Source organism: Bos mutus, chromosome 20 (assembly GCF_027580195.1).
Source record: "Bos mutus isolate GX-2022 chromosome 20, NWIPB_WYAK_1.1, whole genome shotgun sequence".
Taxonomy (NCBI): Eukaryota; Metazoa; Chordata; class Mammalia; order Artiodactyla; family Bovidae; genus Bos; species Bos mutus.
In genome coordinates, this window is record NC_091636.1 from 51,400,760 (window position 1) to 51,420,615 (window position 19,856).

The 19,856-nt window shown below is 35.9% G+C and overlaps 1 protein-coding gene across 1 annotated transcript in view; it reads left to right on the forward strand.

Annotated features, from left to right (window-relative positions):
• The window catches only part of CDH12 (cadherin 12), a 119,958-nt gene extending 101,670 nt beyond the window's left edge, over positions 1-18,288 (forward strand). Inside the window, exons 6-9 of the mRNA XM_005904450.2 lie at positions 6,100-6,221; positions 11,061-11,178; positions 13,358-13,609; positions 17,079-18,288. Coding sequence (XP_005904512.2) covers positions 6,100-6,221; positions 11,061-11,178; positions 13,358-13,609; positions 17,079-17,578 — 992 coding nt within the window. The 3' untranslated portion in view covers positions 17,579-18,288. The remainder of the gene's footprint in view (positions 1-6,099; positions 6,222-11,060; positions 11,179-13,357; positions 13,610-17,078) is intronic.
• Positions 18,289-19,856: the final 1,568 nt, after the last annotated feature.

Genomic DNA, 19,856 nt, shown 5'->3' on the forward strand with positions numbered 1-19,856 from the left:
ACTTAAATCCCTTATGATTATACAGTGGAAGTGAGAAATAGATTTAAGGGCCTAGATCTGATAGATAGAGTGCCTGATGAACTATGGAATGAGGTTCATGACATTGTACAGGAGACAGGGATCAAGACCATTCCCACAGAAAAGAAATGCAAAAAAGCAAACTGGCTGTCTGGGGAGGCCTTACAAATAGCTGTGCAAAGAAGAGAAGAGAGAAAAGCAAAGGAGAAAAGGAAAGATATAAACATCTGAATGCAGAGTTCCAAAGAATAGCAAGAAGAGATAAGAAAGCCTTCTTCAGTGATCAATGCAAAGAAATAGAGGAAAACAACAGAGTGGGAGAGACTAGGGATCTCTTCAAGAAAATCAGAGATACCAAAAGAACATTTCATGCAAAGATGGGCTCGATAAAGGACAGAAATGGTATGGACCTAACAGAAGCAGAAGATATTAAGAAGAGATGGCAAGAATACACAGAAGAACTGTACAAAAAAGATCTTCACGACCCAGGTAATCATGATGCTGTGATCACTGACCTAGAGCCAGACATCCTGGAATATGAAGTCAAGTGGGCCTTAGAAAGCATCACTATGAACAAAGCTAGTGGAGGTGATGGAATTCCAGTTGAGCTATTCCAAATTCTGAAAGATGATGCTGTGAAAGTGCTGCACTCAATATGCCAGCAAATTTGGAAAACTCAGCAGTGGCCACAGGACTGGAAAAGGTCATTTTCATTCCAATCCCAATTAAAGGCAATTCCAAAGAATGTTCAAACTACTGCACAATTGCTCTCATCTCACAAGCTAGTAAGTAATGCTCAAAATTCTCCAAGCCAGGTTTCAGCAATATGTGAACCGTGAACTTCCTGATGTTCAAGCTGGTTTTAGAAAGGCAGAGGAACCAGAGATCAAATTGCCAACATCCGCTGGATCATAGAAAAAGCAAGAGAATTCCAGAAAAATATCTATTTCTGTTTTATTGACTATGCCAAAGCAAGGAGATACAACCAGTCCATTCTGAAGGAGATCAGCCCTGGGATTTCTTTGGAAGGAATGATGCTAAAGCTGAAATTCCAGTACTTTGGCCACCTCATGCGAAGAGTTGACTCATTGGAAAAGACTCTGATGCTGGGAGAGATTGGGGGCAGAAGGAGAAGGGGATGACAGAGAATGAGATGGCTGGATGGCATCGCTGACTCGATGGACGTGAGTCTGAGTGAACTCCGGGAGTTGGTGATGGACAGGGAGGCATGGCATGCTGCGATTCATGGGGTCACAAAGAGTCAGACACGACTGAGCGACTGATCTGATCTGATCTGATATTGCTTTTTCTTTGATCCAGTGGATGTTGGCAATTTGATCTCTGATTCCTCTGCCTTTTCTAAAACCAGCTTGAACATCAGGAAGTTCATGGTTCACATATTGCTGAAACCTGGCTTGGAGAATTTTGAGCATTACTTTACTAGCTTGTGAGATGAGTGCAATTGTGCAGTAGTTTGAACATTCTTTGGAGTTGCCTTTCCTTGGGATTGGAATGAAAACTGACCTTTTCCAGTCCTGTGGCTACTGCTGAGTTTTCCAAATTTGCTGGCATATTGAGTGCAGCACTTTCACAGCATCATCTTTCAGGATTTGGAATAGCTCAACTGGAATTCCATCACCTCCACTAGCTTTGTTCGTAGTGATGCTTTCTAAGGCCCACTTGACTTCACATTCCAGGATGTCTGGCTCTAGGTCAGTGATCACAGCATCATGATTACCTGGGTCGTGAAGATCTTTTTTGTACAGTTCTTCTGTGTATTCTTGCCATCTCTTCTTAATATCTTCTGCTTCTGTTAGGTCCATACCATTTCTGTCCTTTATCGAGCCCATCTTTGCATGAAATGTTCTTTTGGTATCTCTGATTTTCTTGAAGAGATCCCTAGTCTCTCCCACTCTGTTGTTTTCCTCTATTTCTTTGCATTGATCACTGAAGAAGGCTTTCTTATCTCTTCTTGCTATTCTTTGGAACTCTGCATTCAGATGTTTATATCTTTCCTTTTCTCCTTTGCTTTTCTCTTCTCTTCTTTGCACAGCTATTTGTAAGGCCTCCCCAGACAGCCAGTTTGCTTTTTTGCATTTCTTTTCTGTGGGAATGGTCTTGATCCCTGTCTCCTGTACAATGTCATGAACCTCATTCCATAGTTCATCAGGCACTCTATCTATCAGATCTAGGCCCTTAAATCTATTTCTCACTTCCACTGTATAACCATAAGGGATTTGATTTAGGTCATTCCTGAATGGTCTAGTGGTTTTCCCTACTTTCTTCAATTTAAGTCTGAATTTGGCAATAAGGAGTTCATGGTCTGAACCACAGTTAGCTCCCGGTCTTGTTTTTGCTGACTGTATAGAGCTTCTCCATCTTTGGCTGCAAAGAATATAATCAATCTGATTTCAGTGTTGACCATCTGGTGATGTCCATGTATAGAGTCTTGTGTTGTTGGAAGAGGGTGTTTGTTATTGTTATAAATTGGCGAAGGCAATGGCAACCCACTCCAGTACTCTTGGCTGGAAAATCTCATGGACAGTGGAGCCTGGTAGGCTGCAGTCCATGGGGTCGCTAAGAGTCAGGCTCGACTAAGGAACTTCACTTTCACTTTCATGCATTGGAGAAGGAAATGGCAACCCACTCTAGTATTCTTGCCTGGAGAATCCCAGGGACAGAGGAGCCTAGTGGGCTGCTGTCTATAGGATCGCACAGAGTTGGACATGACTGAAGCGACTTAGCAGCAGCAGCAGCAGCAGCAGCAGTCTATAAATAGTTCTACACTTTCCCAGTGAAGCCTTGTGGCCATGACTTTTTCTTGGTTTGGAGATTTTTTATTAATGCTTAATTTTTCCCACTTGCCTTAGATCTATTAAGATTTTCTAGTTCATTTTGAGGCTAGTGACAAAGAACTTGCCAGGCAATGGAGAAGACATAAGAGATGTGGGTTTAATTCCTGGGTCGGGAAGATTCCCTGGAGGAGGGCATGGAAACTCACTCCAGTATTCTTGCCTGGAGAATATCAAGGACAGAGGAGCCTGGAGGGCTACAGTGCATAAGGTGTCAGAGTCAAACATGACTGAAGTGACTTAGCACGCACATATGTGACAATATATGTCTTTCTAGGAATTTGTCCAGTTTATCTATGTTGACTGAACTTTTGGAATAAATTTAAAATATTATTTTATAATATGAATTTCACTTATGGTATTTTACTTCTCCTTTATTCTCGATTTTTATAATTTGGCCTTAATCTTTTTTTCTTGGTTTAAGTTGCACTTTAAAATGTTAAGACAGTTCTAATTCAAATTGGCTCAAAAAGTTATTGGATTTGATCAAGATATCATGAAGAATAAAGAAAGATTTAGGAAAACATTCTTGAAGGCCTGAGGGACAAAATAGAATGAGTTAATTATTATCTTAATTGACCACAAAACTATTAATAAGTTGGTTATTCAATATAAGCAATATGAATCAATGATAATGGGAGTTTGAATGGCTTGACTACTGGGAACACAGCAATTAATTGTGTAAGGTTTTGAGTATTTAATATTTACTAAGTTCATATTTGAATTGACTTTATAATTGCTCATTGATAACCAGTTTCTAATATGGAAGGGTTTTGGATAATAATGTTTACGCCAAATCAAGTTTAAAGAAATGTCATCATTGTTGTTTCAAAGATGAGATGAGTCAGAAAAGAAATGTCATTACTTTACCATAGCGTTTAGTGAATTACATACATAAATCAAAAAAATTTCTATATTACTCTAATAAAAATATTCCCTTGTGAAAAGGTCAATTCTTACATGAATACAGTAGTTGTCAAAGAGAAATGTTGCTGCTTACCTAACCAGATTTACAAATAGAAGGTGACATTTTTAAACCTTTAATCGTAAGAAGTTTTACAAATATACAATAGAAGAGTTATATATTGAAAACTATAAACCCATAACTCATTTTGGACAGTATGAATAACCCATCTTTGATGTTGTTACAGTTTTTCCTCTGTTCTTATTTGGGCATTAATTTTGTAATTGCATGTACCTCTTTGGCACAGTCTGTTGGAGCATTTAGTTGCTAACCAAAAGGTTGGGGGGTTCAAATCTACTCAGGGAAACCTTCCTCTCTGCACCTTTTAAGGAAGTACTCAAAGGGTTTGTGGTTGTTTCTACTCTGCATCCTTTCCATGAAAGGCCAAAAAAGTCTCCTCTACTTCTACCCTCCTGTCCCAAGAATGAGTACAACTAGCAACTGTATCTCTTCAGTTTTCCTTTACTGTGCATGTTATAAAGCCCAGCATCTACTGTTATGTTAGGGACTTCTGTGTTGGCTCAGATGGTAAGGAATCTGCCTGCAATGCAGGAGACCAGGGTTTGATCCCTGGATCAGGAAGATCCCCTGGAGGAGGGCATGGCAACCCACTCCAGTATTCTTGCCTGGAGAATTCCATGGTCAGAGGAGCCTGGCAGGTTATAGAATCCATGGGGTCACAAAATTGAACATGACTAACACACATTTTAATTGCCACAGTGACGCCTAGTCACATTTATTATATAGTGGTTCTAAAAGTCTTATAGTGCACAGGAAAATTTCACACAACAAAATATTTGGCTTTAGCTAAAATACCAAAAACTCAGCTTTGAGAAACACTTTTAATAATAAGATATTACAATAGTGATTATATTTTGAGACACATTACTCATTGGGACAGATGTAAAATCTATATTTCAGGAGGATAAATATTTAAAACTACCAAAACAGATCTTCTCATGGGTAAAAATCAGTTTAAATTAATAACATGTTTATACATTATAAACGCAAGTCAGTATTGTAAATATAATTGGGAGAGGAATCTTGTCCCATCCTCACAGTAACTTATTAAACATTCCATTTCTCCTGCTTTTATGTTATCTGTGCCTGAACTGGTATATGACAATGGATTTCACTTTGTCATATATGAATATGTGAGCATTTCTTAAGCTACTGCTGACAATGCTTTTTATTTTTTTAAATCAGTTTTAGCATAACAGAATATTGTAGGGTTGTCAGAATCCATCATGTGGTAAGATTTATATGCATTCTTTAAAAGCATCCAGACAGAGATCTAAAACAATGCCAATACTGTGAATCTTCAGTGGCATTGCAGATGAAGAATCTAACACAAAGTGGAGTGAACATAATATTTGGATGTCCATAGTCCTGAGTTTGGATATTAACTCCCCATTCCTCTAGATGTGTGACTTTGGACAAGATACTTCAATAACCTGGGGCACTTTATCCATCTGTAAAGTTTCATTAGATAAAATAAATAAATTGAAACATATCCATTATGTTATACCTTATTTGTTGAATTATGCCTGGTCTTCTTCAGCAAAGGACAGAGAAGTTGGTACCATACCGCAGGTTGGGACTAAAACTCGTGATGTGATATTGACAGAGACAGTTTTTCAAAACAATATTTTTAGACACAGTAGGAAGGAAATGCTGTTTACTTTGTCCTTTCTCATCATCAGCAAATAGTTTTAGGGTGCATCCTAACTGTCCATAATCTCTTATTTCTACTTCCCTAAGTTTATTTTAATTTTCATCTATAAAAAATCATCTCTCCTTCATATTCCTTGTAATTTATCATCTTTTTAGGGGGGATCAGTTTGAGAAAGTTATTTAAATATGTAGATGATACTACTGAATAAAGTCATAGACACACATATAAAAGCATATGTTTTATTCAATGAAAAATATAACTGTTTAGTGAAGATTGGTCTTGTTAACTCTGGTTTGATGGCTGCACTTTTGATGAAACATGAGCTAAATGGTTGTCCTTAACTTTGGGGATGATTTTCAGGGATAAATTCTTATGTAGTGCACTGCTAGTTCTCTGACAGTGAGACAAGGAGAGTGCCCATATTCATCTTTTTATCATTTATACATGACACAATGCCTCAGTTTCCCATAAAGGAAAGGTCATCTGGATTCCATATGAATGCTGATTTTTAAATGTTAATGATATTCACTATAAAAACAATGATGGATCAGATTTTGTAATCATCTTTTCTCCTTGTATGTTTTAAACAGGTAACCCATTATTAACCAGCAGAGTCAACATATTAATTAATGTCCTAGATGTCAATGAATTTCCTCCAGAAATATCTGTGCCATATGAGACAGCTGTGTGTGAAAATGCCAAACCAGGACAGGTATCTTATCAATGTTGTTATTTAAGATTTTATAAAGACCTGCTATATGCATGTGTTTTAGGTTATGAGACCATGCATGCATATAGACATGGATCACATGTCTTCATAAAATAAACCATAAATGGTAGTATATTCTTTTGAATTAATGGCATGTGTTGCATGTGGAATTATTACCACATGGGATAAAAATGATGGCCTAGTGAATATATTCTGTATAACTAACAGTTCTAGGATTGCATATTCTGCTATTTTCTATAGACTATGAAATTTCCAAAAAACTTGTGCCTGCAAGTCCAGTAAGCAAAAAACTTTAGACTATAGTCTTCTATGATGTTCCTTACTTTGTTCACATGCTTTTATGAAGGGGTGCATAGATACTCTTAAGTCTATGAAGAATGGAAAACTTTCTCTGGTGGCCTTGAATAGAACATCTGGGTTATTCAAAATATCTGAATTACATTTTCTTACTAAGTATTACTCTGGAGGGAGGTTCTAGTGGGGAGAGCATATGAGGAAGGACCACATTGTTAATGAAAGTTACTGTCAAAATCCTAGCATTTATGTAGGTAATGGTGAGTAGCCAGCTTTTCTATAAACACTATTATAAAGGACTTCCCTGGTGGCTCAGATGGTTAAAAATCTGCCTGCAGTGAAAGAGACCTGGGTTCGATCCATGAGTCAGGAAGATTCCCTGGAGAAGGGAATGACTACCCACTCTAGTAATCTTACCTCTGGAATTCCATAGGCAAAGGAGCAACAGTTCATGGGGTTGCAAAGATAGGACATGACTGAGCAACTAACACTTTCACTTTTGTAAATGAATGAATGGAGATATGATATGATATGATGTAATATGATTAACAATAGGAACCAGGCATGAGCAGATGGTAAGAGTGTGTTATGCAATAAGAATACAATTAATCCAATATTGTGCACCTAGGTTCTGAAAGAAAAATCCATCTATATGCTTTGGTTTGATGTCTATTTTAATTTCTTTTATATATAATAACTATTTAACTACTAATTTAAGTAAATTTGAAGTTTAATTATTACCTGAGGAAATATCTTAATATTTGAAACTATATCTTTATTAAAAATGTCCTTTAATATCTAGTACTTGCTCCCATTTGAGTGTCTTCTACTGCTTCATAGAATATTTCTCGCATGGCTCTAGTCGTGATGTTCACTAGCCTTATATATATTTGATTAATATTAAATACATTTTAAAAGTTATCATTCACACTTGTTTGTTCCTAGTGCCTGGTAGCTGTATGAGATGAGTCGCTACAATTTTTTAAAAATACTTTTATTGGAGTATAGTTGGTTTTCAGTATTTAGTTTCAGGTGTACTGAAAATTGAATCAGTTATACATAGATGCATATCCATTCTTTTTCAGACTCTTTTCCCATCTTGGTTATTACAGAATATAGAGTTCCCTGTGCTATAACAATAGGTCCTTATTAGTTATATATTTAGATTGTATTTGCTAATTCTAGTTTCCAAGTGGCTACCATTTTTATCAGTGTACATGCAGAGTGTTCCCATCAGTACAGAAACTTCTAGGGCATTGTGTTGCTCTATTACCTCTTTTGATAATTTGGAGACAATTCCCTGGTAGTTCAGATGGTAAAGAATGTGCCTTCACTGCAGACTTGGGTTCAATTCCTGGGTCGAGAAGATCCTCTGGAGAAGGGAATGGCAACTCACTCCAGTATTCTTGCCTGGAGAATTCCATGAACTGAGGAACCTGATGGGCTACAGTCCATGTGGTCATAAAGAGTTGGGTATGACTGAGCAACTAACACATTAATTTCATTAACTTTATTACAGGATGACTTATTTAATCATATGTTCCCAAGTGATAAATTTGCACCTTTAACTTAAAAAGACATATATATATATATATATATATATATATATATATATAAAGTTAATGCTTTATCCCTTTAAATGACGGCAAATTTTTTGCTGGATTTCATTATTTGCAAAGTTATAAGAGGCTTCCCAGGTGATACAGAAGTAAAGAATCCAACTGCCAATGTAAGAGACAAAAGAGACATGGGTTAGATACTTGGGTTGGGAAGATTTCCTGGAGTAGCAAATGGCAACCCACTCCAGTATTCTTGCCTGGAAAATCCCATGGACAGGGAAGTTTGGTCCATGGGTCTATGGTCCATGGGGTGGCAAAAGAGTTTGAAACAACTGAGCGACTGAGCACACAGACAAAAAGTTAAAAGAAGTTTGTCAAAATTTGACAACTTAGAAATATTGACTATTTTCCAGAGCATTCCACCTGCCCCTCAAAGCTAGTCCTTTATTTTTAGGTAATGTGGGACATTGATTATATCATGGCAATCAGAATCATGTAATGCACCAATTGAAAGACTTTTGGAAATAGAACTCTAATGTTTCTATGTTTCTCGAATAAATTAAAAAATTGGGAATAGTAGAAATTATTAGAGATAACTTTATTTTCGTATACTCAAAGTGGTAAGAAATCTGTGGAATCCCTGAAAGCTCTTTTTCCTAATAATTATATGTCAAGCATTTTGTATTCTTTTGGGCCACTGTGCTTAGTCACTCAGTTGTGTCCAGCTCTTTGCAATCCCATGGACTGCAGCCTGTCAGGCTCCTGTGTCCATGGGAATTCTCTGGGCAAAAATGCTACAGTGGGTTGCCATGCCCTCCTCTAGGGGATCTTCCCAACCCAGGGATGGAACCCAGGTCTCCCACACTGCAGACGGATTCTTTACCGACTGAGCCACCAGGGAAGCCCTTTTGGCCCACATGTACAAATGAAATATAACCCTGAAATATGAGATATACAGTATATGAGCATTTTCTGCTTTTTACCCCAGCCATCCTAAGGGTCTAGAAACTATGCATAGGAACTATCTTTTTTGGATTATATAATAACTTAATATACATGTATGCATGTATATATGCCTTACCTATCTATCTCTGTGCCTGTTTCTACCTATCAAAAGAAGAGAAAAGATGATTCTACATAAGTCAATAGTGATTTATATGATGAATCAATGCAGTATTGGCCCAAGTAGTTCCTTAGGGCAATAACTCCCAAGTGTCAATTCCAGATCATTGCCAGTTTATACCAAAAAGGTCACCTCTGTATGCTATTTTAAAAGATTTTTTTGTTGTGAAGTTATTTTCTTCATAAATTTTGATGTTGATTTATTATAAAAAAATAATTATGTTAGTTGATAGCAAAGGCAAAACAAAACTTGCAAATTAATTCCCAAATAATTTAAAGAAATTTTATGGATGAGATATAGTGATCTGAGTACATAGTTTTATTTGAGGAAAATTGAAGCTTTACGGGGTATGCGTGGTAATTATTTGACTAAATTGCTGTATTCCACAACTTGGCCTTTGGTGTTGAATCCATGATACTTCTAAAGGCTAAATAGATCCTGTGTGGCTGAATCACAGTAACACTTGTTGCTGTTTAGTTGCTAAGACATGCCCATATCTGACTCTTTGCAACCTCATGGACTGTAGCCTACTAGGCTACTCTGTTCACGGGATTTCCCAGGCAAGAATACTGGAGTGGGTTGTCATTTCCTTCTCCAGGAAATCTTCCCTACCCGGAGATCAAACCCGTGTCTCCTGCACTGCAGGTGGATGCTTTACCATCTGTGTTACTAGAGAAGCCCACTTTACTCACCTGGAAACCCCCACAGTAAAATAGGCAACTGAAATTATCTTTAGAGATCCCATGATCAAATTAACAATTACCTAGTACTGAACTTGAAATCCCAGTATACATGTTGTGTACTTGTGTGTGGTCCTGTTGTGCCCAACAAAACACACAGCTATATAGAAGGCAGATAACAGTCATAAGTCTGAGTTTTAACCATGGAATAAAAACAAATAGGGGCAAATAACTCTCATGTTTAGTGGCATCAATCTAAGTGCACAGGATTATCTAAGTCCTTCCTCTGACAAATTCAAAATTAGTCTAAGAATGTGTCACCTGAGCAACACACTGCCTTCCTCTTCTGCACGCTTGTCCTGCAATTTCTTCCTGATGCAACGACATTGCATACATTAATAAATAAATACCTCAAAGCCTTTTCTATTTGTTTATTTATATAGTGAATTATCATTTTCATAGCTTGGCTCTTGAAAGTTGATCACCAAATTCCTAAGGGCATCTCACTGAAGTATTAGAATTTTAACTGTTTAGATATACCACTTTCGGGAGCAATTTAGGAAAATTTTTGAAACGAAGTTGGCCACGATTACTTCTTTAAAAAAAAAAAAACTCCAAGAAAACATAATTTATATTCTCACCCACTGGTGGGGTGGGGGGAACATAACAACAAAAAACAGATGTACAGCTTCTGCTTCTTTCTCACCATTTTACTTATTTATGAAGATAAAACTCATTCTCACCAACATAATGATACTAATTTTTTTTCCTTGAAAGGACTTTTAAATAACCAGAGATTTTGTTTCCAGTAAGTATTTTCATATTTAGGCTAGAAAGCATTTACTTTGTCTAATTTAAAATGCAAGCAAGTACATTTTAATTTATTTTGATTATTAGTGAGAATTTTCAACATTGTTATTCTTTTTAGTTATGTGGGCATCGATTTACAATTATTCCATACCCTGTAATTGTACCTGCCACTATTAACTCTAAATACTTTACTGTTTATAAAAGTATTTGTAAATGATTGGCCCAATGATATAAATTCTAAAAATGTCATTTTGGTTTCCTTGCATGTTTCATTAAATATATGTATTAGCCTGGTATGTAGAGTTCCCTTTGAAATCAATGACTGATTTCAGGTCTGATCTCAACTTTGTTTCAGATAATTCAGATAGTCAGTGCCGCAGACCGAGATCTTTCACCTGCTGGACAGCAATTCTCCTTTAAATTATCACCTGAAGCTGCCATCAAACCAAATTTTACAGTTCGTGACTTCAGAAGTAAGTTTAACCACATAAAAATTTAGCTTTTATCAGGCAACTTTGTAAAAGAACACAAAGGTATAAATCAATGCTCTTCCTAAAAGTACTCAACGTCTTAAAATATAGAAATCTATATATGAGAAATACAAAATTTATGACTAACAGTAAATTCAGTGTTTAATAACCTATATAGACTATATCTAATGAGGCAAGTTACTTGCATTTATAATGGGGGTGATCCCTTAATGAGTCAGACAACTAATATACTGTCCGGGAAATTACTTTTCATCTTTTAAATATATCATTTTTTTTTACGTGTACTGCTCATGCATACAAATAATTGTTTTATTTGTATGACACATGGTATGGTGCAGGCTTTTTAGTGAAAATAATACAAGTTTTCACTGCTACTACCATCACTGTTACTAATTATTTTTTTCCTTTTTACTGTTACTAATATTATTACATCTGCTGTTATTAAAATCACTACAAAAATACAAAGGACACTGGATTAAATACATTAAGGCTGGAAACTGATCAGCTGTTCTGACTTTAGTTAACCTGTCTATAAGCCATTTAAAGAGTTTGTAACTTAAACCCAATTACCTGAGAAGTCTTTGAAAGGTTTACACGAGAGCATTTTAGCAGATCAGAATGGATCCAGTGTAGAAAACAATAGACAAAGACAAGACTATATTTGATATTATTGCATAAAATGGATGAAAGTGTCTTGAATTAGAGGCATGGCTGTGAGGATGGAGGTTAGTGACTTGGGAGATAGAGTACATAAGCTTGATGCTAGATCTCCTAGACTCCATGTAAAAATGATGAGGAATAAAACTAGTAAGACTTGAGACCATTGGCTTGGGCAACTAAGTAGACAGTCATATAATTCAGGAACCAAAGTATTGACTGTTTTCTACCATTTTATATTTGCTGGAGAATCTATATTTGGTTACTCATAATAACATAAATCAGATCACCTTTGCCTCATGATATAGTATATTCTCATGATCTAAACATGTATTTGCCACTCATGCCATTTACTATATCCTCATTTTATCTTGTTATATTTTAAGTGTAATTGGAAGTTTTTTTGGTTTAAATGGATAGATGCTTTTTTGCCTTTATTTTATGAGAGCATTTAAGTTCTACTCTTTTAGCAAATTTCATTAATACAGTACAGTGTTATCAACTACAGTCATTGTACTATAATATAGATCTTCAGACTTTATTCATCTTATAACTGAGAGTTTTTAAGCCTCTTACCAACTTTATCCCATTTCTCCCCACTTCTAGTCTCTGGCAACTATTTTTCTACTTTATATTTCTATGTGTTCTACTTTTCTTTTTTTCCTTAGATTCCCCATGTAAGTTTTATCATGCAGTATTTGTCTTTCTCTGTATGGTCTATTTCATTAGCATAATACCCTCCAGATTCATCCATGTTGTCATAAAAGGCAGGATTCCCTTCCATTTTATGACCGAATAATATTCCATTGTGTGTGTATATATGTATATCTATCTATCTATCTATCTATACATATATATCACATTTCTTTATCTGGCAATTGATGGTTATTATGATTCAAACTCCTTACAAATTTTAATGAATCTTGATGATTTAACACATTTTCTTTTCTTTTCCATGTTTCTTATGCTGTTTTAGAAAAGTGAAATGTATACATATATTCACACATATATACATATATGTAGCAAAGATATAGAGTTGGGAAAAGTAAAAAATCAGAAATAGTATATTGATATGTGTCATATTTTAAAGACTACATTCTTAGGTAATATTATATACTGATTCATCCTTTATAATCTTTGTTCTCCTAATCATGTAAGAAAGCATACACTGAGGATTGTTTTCCCTGTGAGATTTTGACATCAGAAAAAAAAAAAGTGTTTTGATACAACATATTTCTTGTCTTGTAAACAATTTTCTATTCTTTCTCAACAGAAAATTTAATTCTTACTGCAGACAAGATTAATGTTTCTTCTTTTCCAAAGGATTTTCTTTGATTACATCTGATTACATTTAGGCAGCTTTCATAATGATAAAAGAAAGAATTGAAATATGGATGTATTTTACTGACTCAAGAAGAGTTTCCTACCATTTAACAGATACCAACTTGAAGATTTGAAGTGATACTCATAGTAACCATCTTACCATACGTGTTATGTTTTGTAGACAACACAGCTGGAATTGAAACCCGAAGAAATGGATACAGCCGCAGGCAGCAAGAGTTGTATTTCCTCCCCATAGTAATAGAAGACAGCAGTTATCCTGTCCAGAGCAGCACAAACACAATGACTATTCGAGTCTGTCGATGTGACTCTGATGGTACCATCCTGTCTTGTAACGTGGAAGCAATTTTTCTACCTGTAGGACTTAGCACTGGGGCTTTGATTGCAATCCTTCTTTGCATTGTTATACTCTTAGGTTGGTTTCAATATTAATCACGTATTCTCTTTCTCTCCCTTGTCTGTGTATCTCTCTCCTCATTTTACTATGTAAATCAGTGTTTATTCATTGAGCTGCTGCATATAGATAGAAGGAAGACTATCTATACTGAATTATAGTTTTATTAATTTTCTACTTCCTACCACATGGAAATATACCAATAGAAATAAATATCACCAAAAGTATGTTCAAGCCCTAGGGAATTTTCAAGTATGAACAAACAGTTTGTGGCACTTGGTGCAATGAACTTTTCTATCCCATTTGCAGCAGCAGTTTTAAATTCATGTTTTTACATCCTGGTAATTGTTGTATTGTAGAATCTTTAAAATGACACTAGACAAAGAGTAGTTGTCCAATACTGGTTCAATAAAGAATTAAAGAAAAGAGAAAGCCCAGGAAAGAAGTAAAGACACCTCTGAATTTGTTTTTTTCTGTCTAAAGTGCTGGCCAGAAGCAATTCTTATTCCACTTTTCTCAGATCTCCTTACATCAAAACTCTCACCATTCCCACTAGGACAGAACAGAATACACTAAAATACCGAGAAGCACAGCAAAGGGAAAGGATTGAAGAAAATGTATTCTGTAACATCTCTGTGAGAATGAAAACCTACTTCAGGGGCTTCCCTCTTCCATCAACTTTGTTCAGCTGACTCTGTTTCATTTATTCATCCTCTACTGGATTCACACAAAAAAAGAGATTTTTTAAAATTTTTATTTTTCCAGTCATTCCTTTAAATGAATATTGCAACAGAGGTACAGTTGGGCTCTGTGGAATCAGCTTATATCTATGCATGTGTATTATTTAACCAAAATATTCTGACAAATGTACATACATACCTTTATCTCTGGGATAGAAAATAAAAATTTAAAGTACTTACTAGGATATGTGGCTTGGACGGTAAAAAATCCACCTGCAATGAGGAAGCCCGGTTTTGATTCCTTGATCAGGAAGGTCTCCTGGAGGAGGGCATGGCAACCCACTCCAGTATTCTTGCCTGAAAAATCCCATAAACAGAGGAGGCTGGTGGGCTAAAGTCCATGGAAGAGTTGTACATGACTGAGGCAACTTAGCACACACATGCTAAGTATTTAGCAAGTGTCCACCTTGCAGCTAGGTGTGAATTGCTGGTACACAGCTATGAATGTTGACACTCAGTCTTGCCATGGGGTCTGCTTACAAATCCATCTATTTGATCTCTGTAGCCAATCTCAGATCCCTTTAGATCATCTTATTCTTAGCCATTTTATATATTTCCTAGGGTGAGTGAAAGCATGAGAATCTTGTGGTGCCCGGTAACTTCTATTTGACTCTCAAGCACATCTAATCAGTGTCTTTTTTAGTCATGGCAACTCTAAAGCCATTTTATACATATGCTGGTCTCTCTATGAGATTTAAACTCTCTCACATACACTTTGGATGAATAAACCATAGTGTTTTCAGTTCTGAGATCTTCATAAAGCCCAGAAGTGAAAAGTGTTGAACATCTCTTCAAAACCCATTGTACAGAAGCTCTACCTTTATCTCCTCTATCTTCCTCCTTAATTTTGGAAGAAAAGGGAATAAACTTGCTTTAATCATCATGTAGTCTCCTACTTTCTAATCCTGTGACAAGATCTTCCTTCCAAACACTGTTGTGTTAAACACATTTGGCTTTAAATCTATTGCCACTGCTATGGAGGAGAGGGGAGAATTATTCCAGGCAAAATTGAGCACTGACTTAATGGTGTGAATCTGTTTATTCACTCATAAAACATATATATATTGAAACAATGATGACCATAAGTTGATGGGGAAAAAAAGAGATATTCAATGATAAGAGTCTACAAATTAAGTATTTTAAAGTATGATCTTGTTTAAAGAAGGTCAGCTGATTACTAGGCATTTAGTTTGGAGAATATCTCAATATGGTAAGACACAGAATTTAAATAATTTGTAGCCTTGCTTGACATAATTTGGAAAGCTGACTCTTATATTGTATATTCTTTCTCTTTTTCTCTTGTTTAATGCTTTTAAAAGTGACTTTTCTCTGATTTGTATTTATTTCATTAGAAATAAAGCAATGTTAACACAATGTAAATCTAGACATGAATAATATCTAAGTGTCAGTTATGGGCAACAAAATTCAAGTTTTACTGTGTGCTAAATCACTTCAGTCACGTCCAACTCTTTGCCACCCTATAGACTGTAGCCCTCCAGGCTCTTCTGTCCATGGAGTTCTCTAGCCAAAAATACTGGAGAGGTTTGCCATGCCCTCCTCTATGGGATCTTCCCAACCCATGGATTGAAATTGGGTCTCTTATGTCTCCTGCATTGGCAGGCAGGTTCTCTTACACTAGAGCCACCTGGGAAGGCCCCCAAGTTTTATTGTGTGTGCTTAGTCACTCATTGAATCTGACTCTTTGCAACCCCATGGACTGTAGCTCGCCAGGCTCCTCTGTCCCTGAGGATTCTCAAGGCAAGAATACTGGAGTGGGTTGCCATGCCCTTCTTCAGGGGATCTTCCCAACCCAGGGATCGAACCCAAGTCTCCTGCATTGCAGGCAGATTCTTTACTGTCTGAGCCATCAGGGATGCCCAAGAATGCAGGAGTGGGTAGCCTATCCCTTCTCCCGGAGATCTTCCTGATCCAGGATTCGAACTGGTGTCTCTTGAATTGCAGGCTGATTCTTTACCAGATGAGGTACCAGGGAAGACCCAAGTTTTATTACTTCAATGCTATACAGTTCTATGTATGACTGGACAAACCATTCTTCTTTTCTTTATTTTTTTCTTTTTTAAATTAATTATTTATTAGAGTATAGTTGATTTACAGTGGTATGTTAGTTTCAGTATATAGAAAAGTGAAGTGGCATTCATACACATATATCCACTTGTTTTTAGGTTCTTTTTCCATATAGGTCATTACAAGATATTGCCTACAGTCCCCTGTGCCACATCATAGGTTCTTATTCATTATCTATTTTATATATAGTAGTGTGTATATGTCAATTTCATCTCCCAATTTCTCTCTTCTGCCTTTCTCCCTTGGTAATCAAAAGTTTGTTTCCTACATCTGTGACTCTATTTCTATTTTGTAAATAGGTCTATTTATGCCATTTTTAAAAAAAATTCAGCATATAAATTATGTTGAATTATTTGCCTTTCTCTGCTTTTTTTAATTTTGTAAAAAATTACCTGACACTGAGATATTTAAACATATGTCAAATATAAGGCTACCGTTATTAGAATTTGTGAGTTTTGTCACGTTTTCACTTTAGTTACAATTTAAAAATGAAACTGAATTTAAACAATGAAAATCAGCATAGGTAGGATCCATACAGATTACAATATGTGTACTTTGAAAATAACAGGATGTCATTAAAAAACTCAGCCAGCCCTGATCAATTTAATTTCTTATGGAGAGATGAGCAGACATAGTCTCACTTTGCCATTTTTGTCTTGTTCTAGCCATAGTTGTGCTGTATGTAGCTCTGAGAAGGCAGAAGAAGAAAGACACCTTGATGACCTCTAAGGAAGACATCAGAGACAACGTTATCCATTATGATGATGAAGGAGGTGGGGAGGAGGACACCCAGGCTTTCGACATTGGTGCTCTGAGAAACCCAAAAGTGATTGAAGATAACAAAATTCGCAGGGATATAAAACCAGACTCTCTCTGTTTACCTCGTCAGAGACCACCAGTGGAAGATAACACAGACATAAGGGATTTCATTAATCAAAGGCTACAAGAAAATGATGTGGACCCCACAGCCCCTCCATATGATTCACTGGCAACATATGCCTACGAAGGCAGCGGATCAGTAGCCGACTCTCTTAGCTCCATAGAGTCTCTGACCACAGAAGCAGACCAGGACTACAACTACCTGACAGACTGGGGACCCCGCTTTAAAGTCTTGGCAGACATGTTTGGAGAAGAAGAGAGTTATAACCCTGATAAAGTCACTTAGAGGAGAGGCAAAGGTTAAAACACAGCCAACAGAAGAAATTTAAGGGAAAGGAACATAAATAGAAATCACGTGCGTGCACATGCACGCGTACACACACGCACACACATACACACACACACATACACACACAGGGCTTTCTAGGACAAGATTCCTTTGATTATCTGGTTTCTAGCAAGTTGCTATATTTATCATATTGTCAGTTTGGGTTTTTTCTGCCAACACAAGATAAATCCTCTAGTGTGTACTTGCTTGGTTTGTTTTGTTCTTTTGGAAACACACTGAGACAAGCTCAGGCCTATTCAATACAATTTACTGACGTGACAACCTAGAACGAAGATAGCTATGTGGCATCACGGTGGAAGAGTGTTAGATTTTTCTTAATTCCACTAAAGTGCCTATTGAAACTTATCATTTAAAGCAGTGTAGACTACTCTCTGCTGTGATGGCATTGCAGGATTCAGACATAGAGGACATAAAACAAAGACACTGTCTTTATGTCAAGGAGCAATAGCAACATGCCGACTTCTCATTCCTTTTAAGGAAAGAAGAAGAAAACTTTCTGAACTCCATCTTCTTATAATTAAACTGCTCTTTTTTCTTTTTTTAAATGTATGCCAATATATATTTGTTTTTTCCTACCCTTTCAGAAAATTGAAATAAATGCGATAATAACAAAGTCAATATGTAAGTCCCAAACTTTAAAAGCAATGTTTGATCTTAATATTAGTTCCTATTAAAAGTGTTCATGAAAATGTCAATTGTTTTCCAAAGAAATAAAATTTTTAAAAAGAAAATTAAAAAAAAAAACTCTTTATAAAAGAAGCCTCAGGCTGAAATTCAGATGAAAATAAATATTGGTTTTGTTTTAATATTGTGCCAATGCGTGAAAGGTTGGTTTTAACAAATCTTCAGATCATTGCAGTCTTCAGTCATACCAAAAATTTAAGTTGTGTTATTATGAAACATTTTTGGGGAAAATTTCATTGATTTAAACAAGGGAAGAGAAATTTATATACAGTTTCTCAGAGTTTCTTACAAGCTAGTGATTCTTTGATGAGCCAGGAAGATAAAACATTTATCAAATAATGCAGAATGGATTTATAGAATTTCTAAATATATTAATAATTACCAAACAAATGAAACATCAGGAACTTTGAAAAATTCAAACCAAATATAACACCTAAATGTACATTAATGCAAGATCTGGCAGTTGATTTATTTATTTTATTAACATGAATTTCAATTTGGAACATCATTCTATTGGAGCTCAGAGTTACTTCTTTACCCTATTATCTGCAATTCTAATATAAACAATATCATGACTCTCCTTTGTAGAAAACAACTTACTTTTTAGTTTGATAAAGTTTCTCAGAAATACTAGATTTTATAAGCAGACAAGTAAGCTGCACTCATATACTGATACATCACTTTTAAGTGAACTTTACAATATCTAGAAAGGCCCTTAACAAAACAGGTAACTACCTATAAAGTAAGAATATATTTTCTTAATATTATAACTATACAAGTGACTACTGAAATATTAAAACAATATATAGGAAAAATAAAAGTTACTTATGAACCCTTTCTGAAGACATCATCTATATCCAGCTGCGTTTCTGAAATATTTATACGTATTTGTATTGCAAAGTGTGAAAGGAAACATTCACATATGGGGAAAATGGGTAGAAATAGAAGTCATGTAGGCAGATTGTATTCAGTCCTATTCATTATTAAATGCTTGCTTCAGAAATAAATATCTGATAGTTATGTTGTGCCAATTTGGCCATCTGAATCTGCATTTCCCGTTGTTCTTTTGGTGTCTCATAACTGCAGACTCTGCTTGCCTTCCTTATCAAGATCAATGGTTCTTCCCCACTTTGATGGCTATACCTTTGTCTCATCGCAGGGAACTGTATTCAGTCTTGATGGAGTGTGATAATTTGCAATATACTTTGCTTTGGGAAGTGTTCATGTAATTTTTTTAAAAAGCTGATGATTCCATAACTATTTTGAAGGAAAAAAATATGTCAACTTCTGGGTCTGCCCCAAGCTGGTGATTCCGTAACTATTCTGAAGGAAAAAAATATGTCAACTTCTGGGTCCGCCCCAGCAACATGACTGGCTATGCCATGATGCAAGGTCCTTTGAAGAAGGTTACTATGCAAATCACTTCCAGCTGATTCTTGTCAACAATGAATGCTTGTTGCACCTTGCTAGAGAATCTGACTGCCTCTGCATGTATTTATATGTCAGAAGCAATGATGACACAAAGAAGACA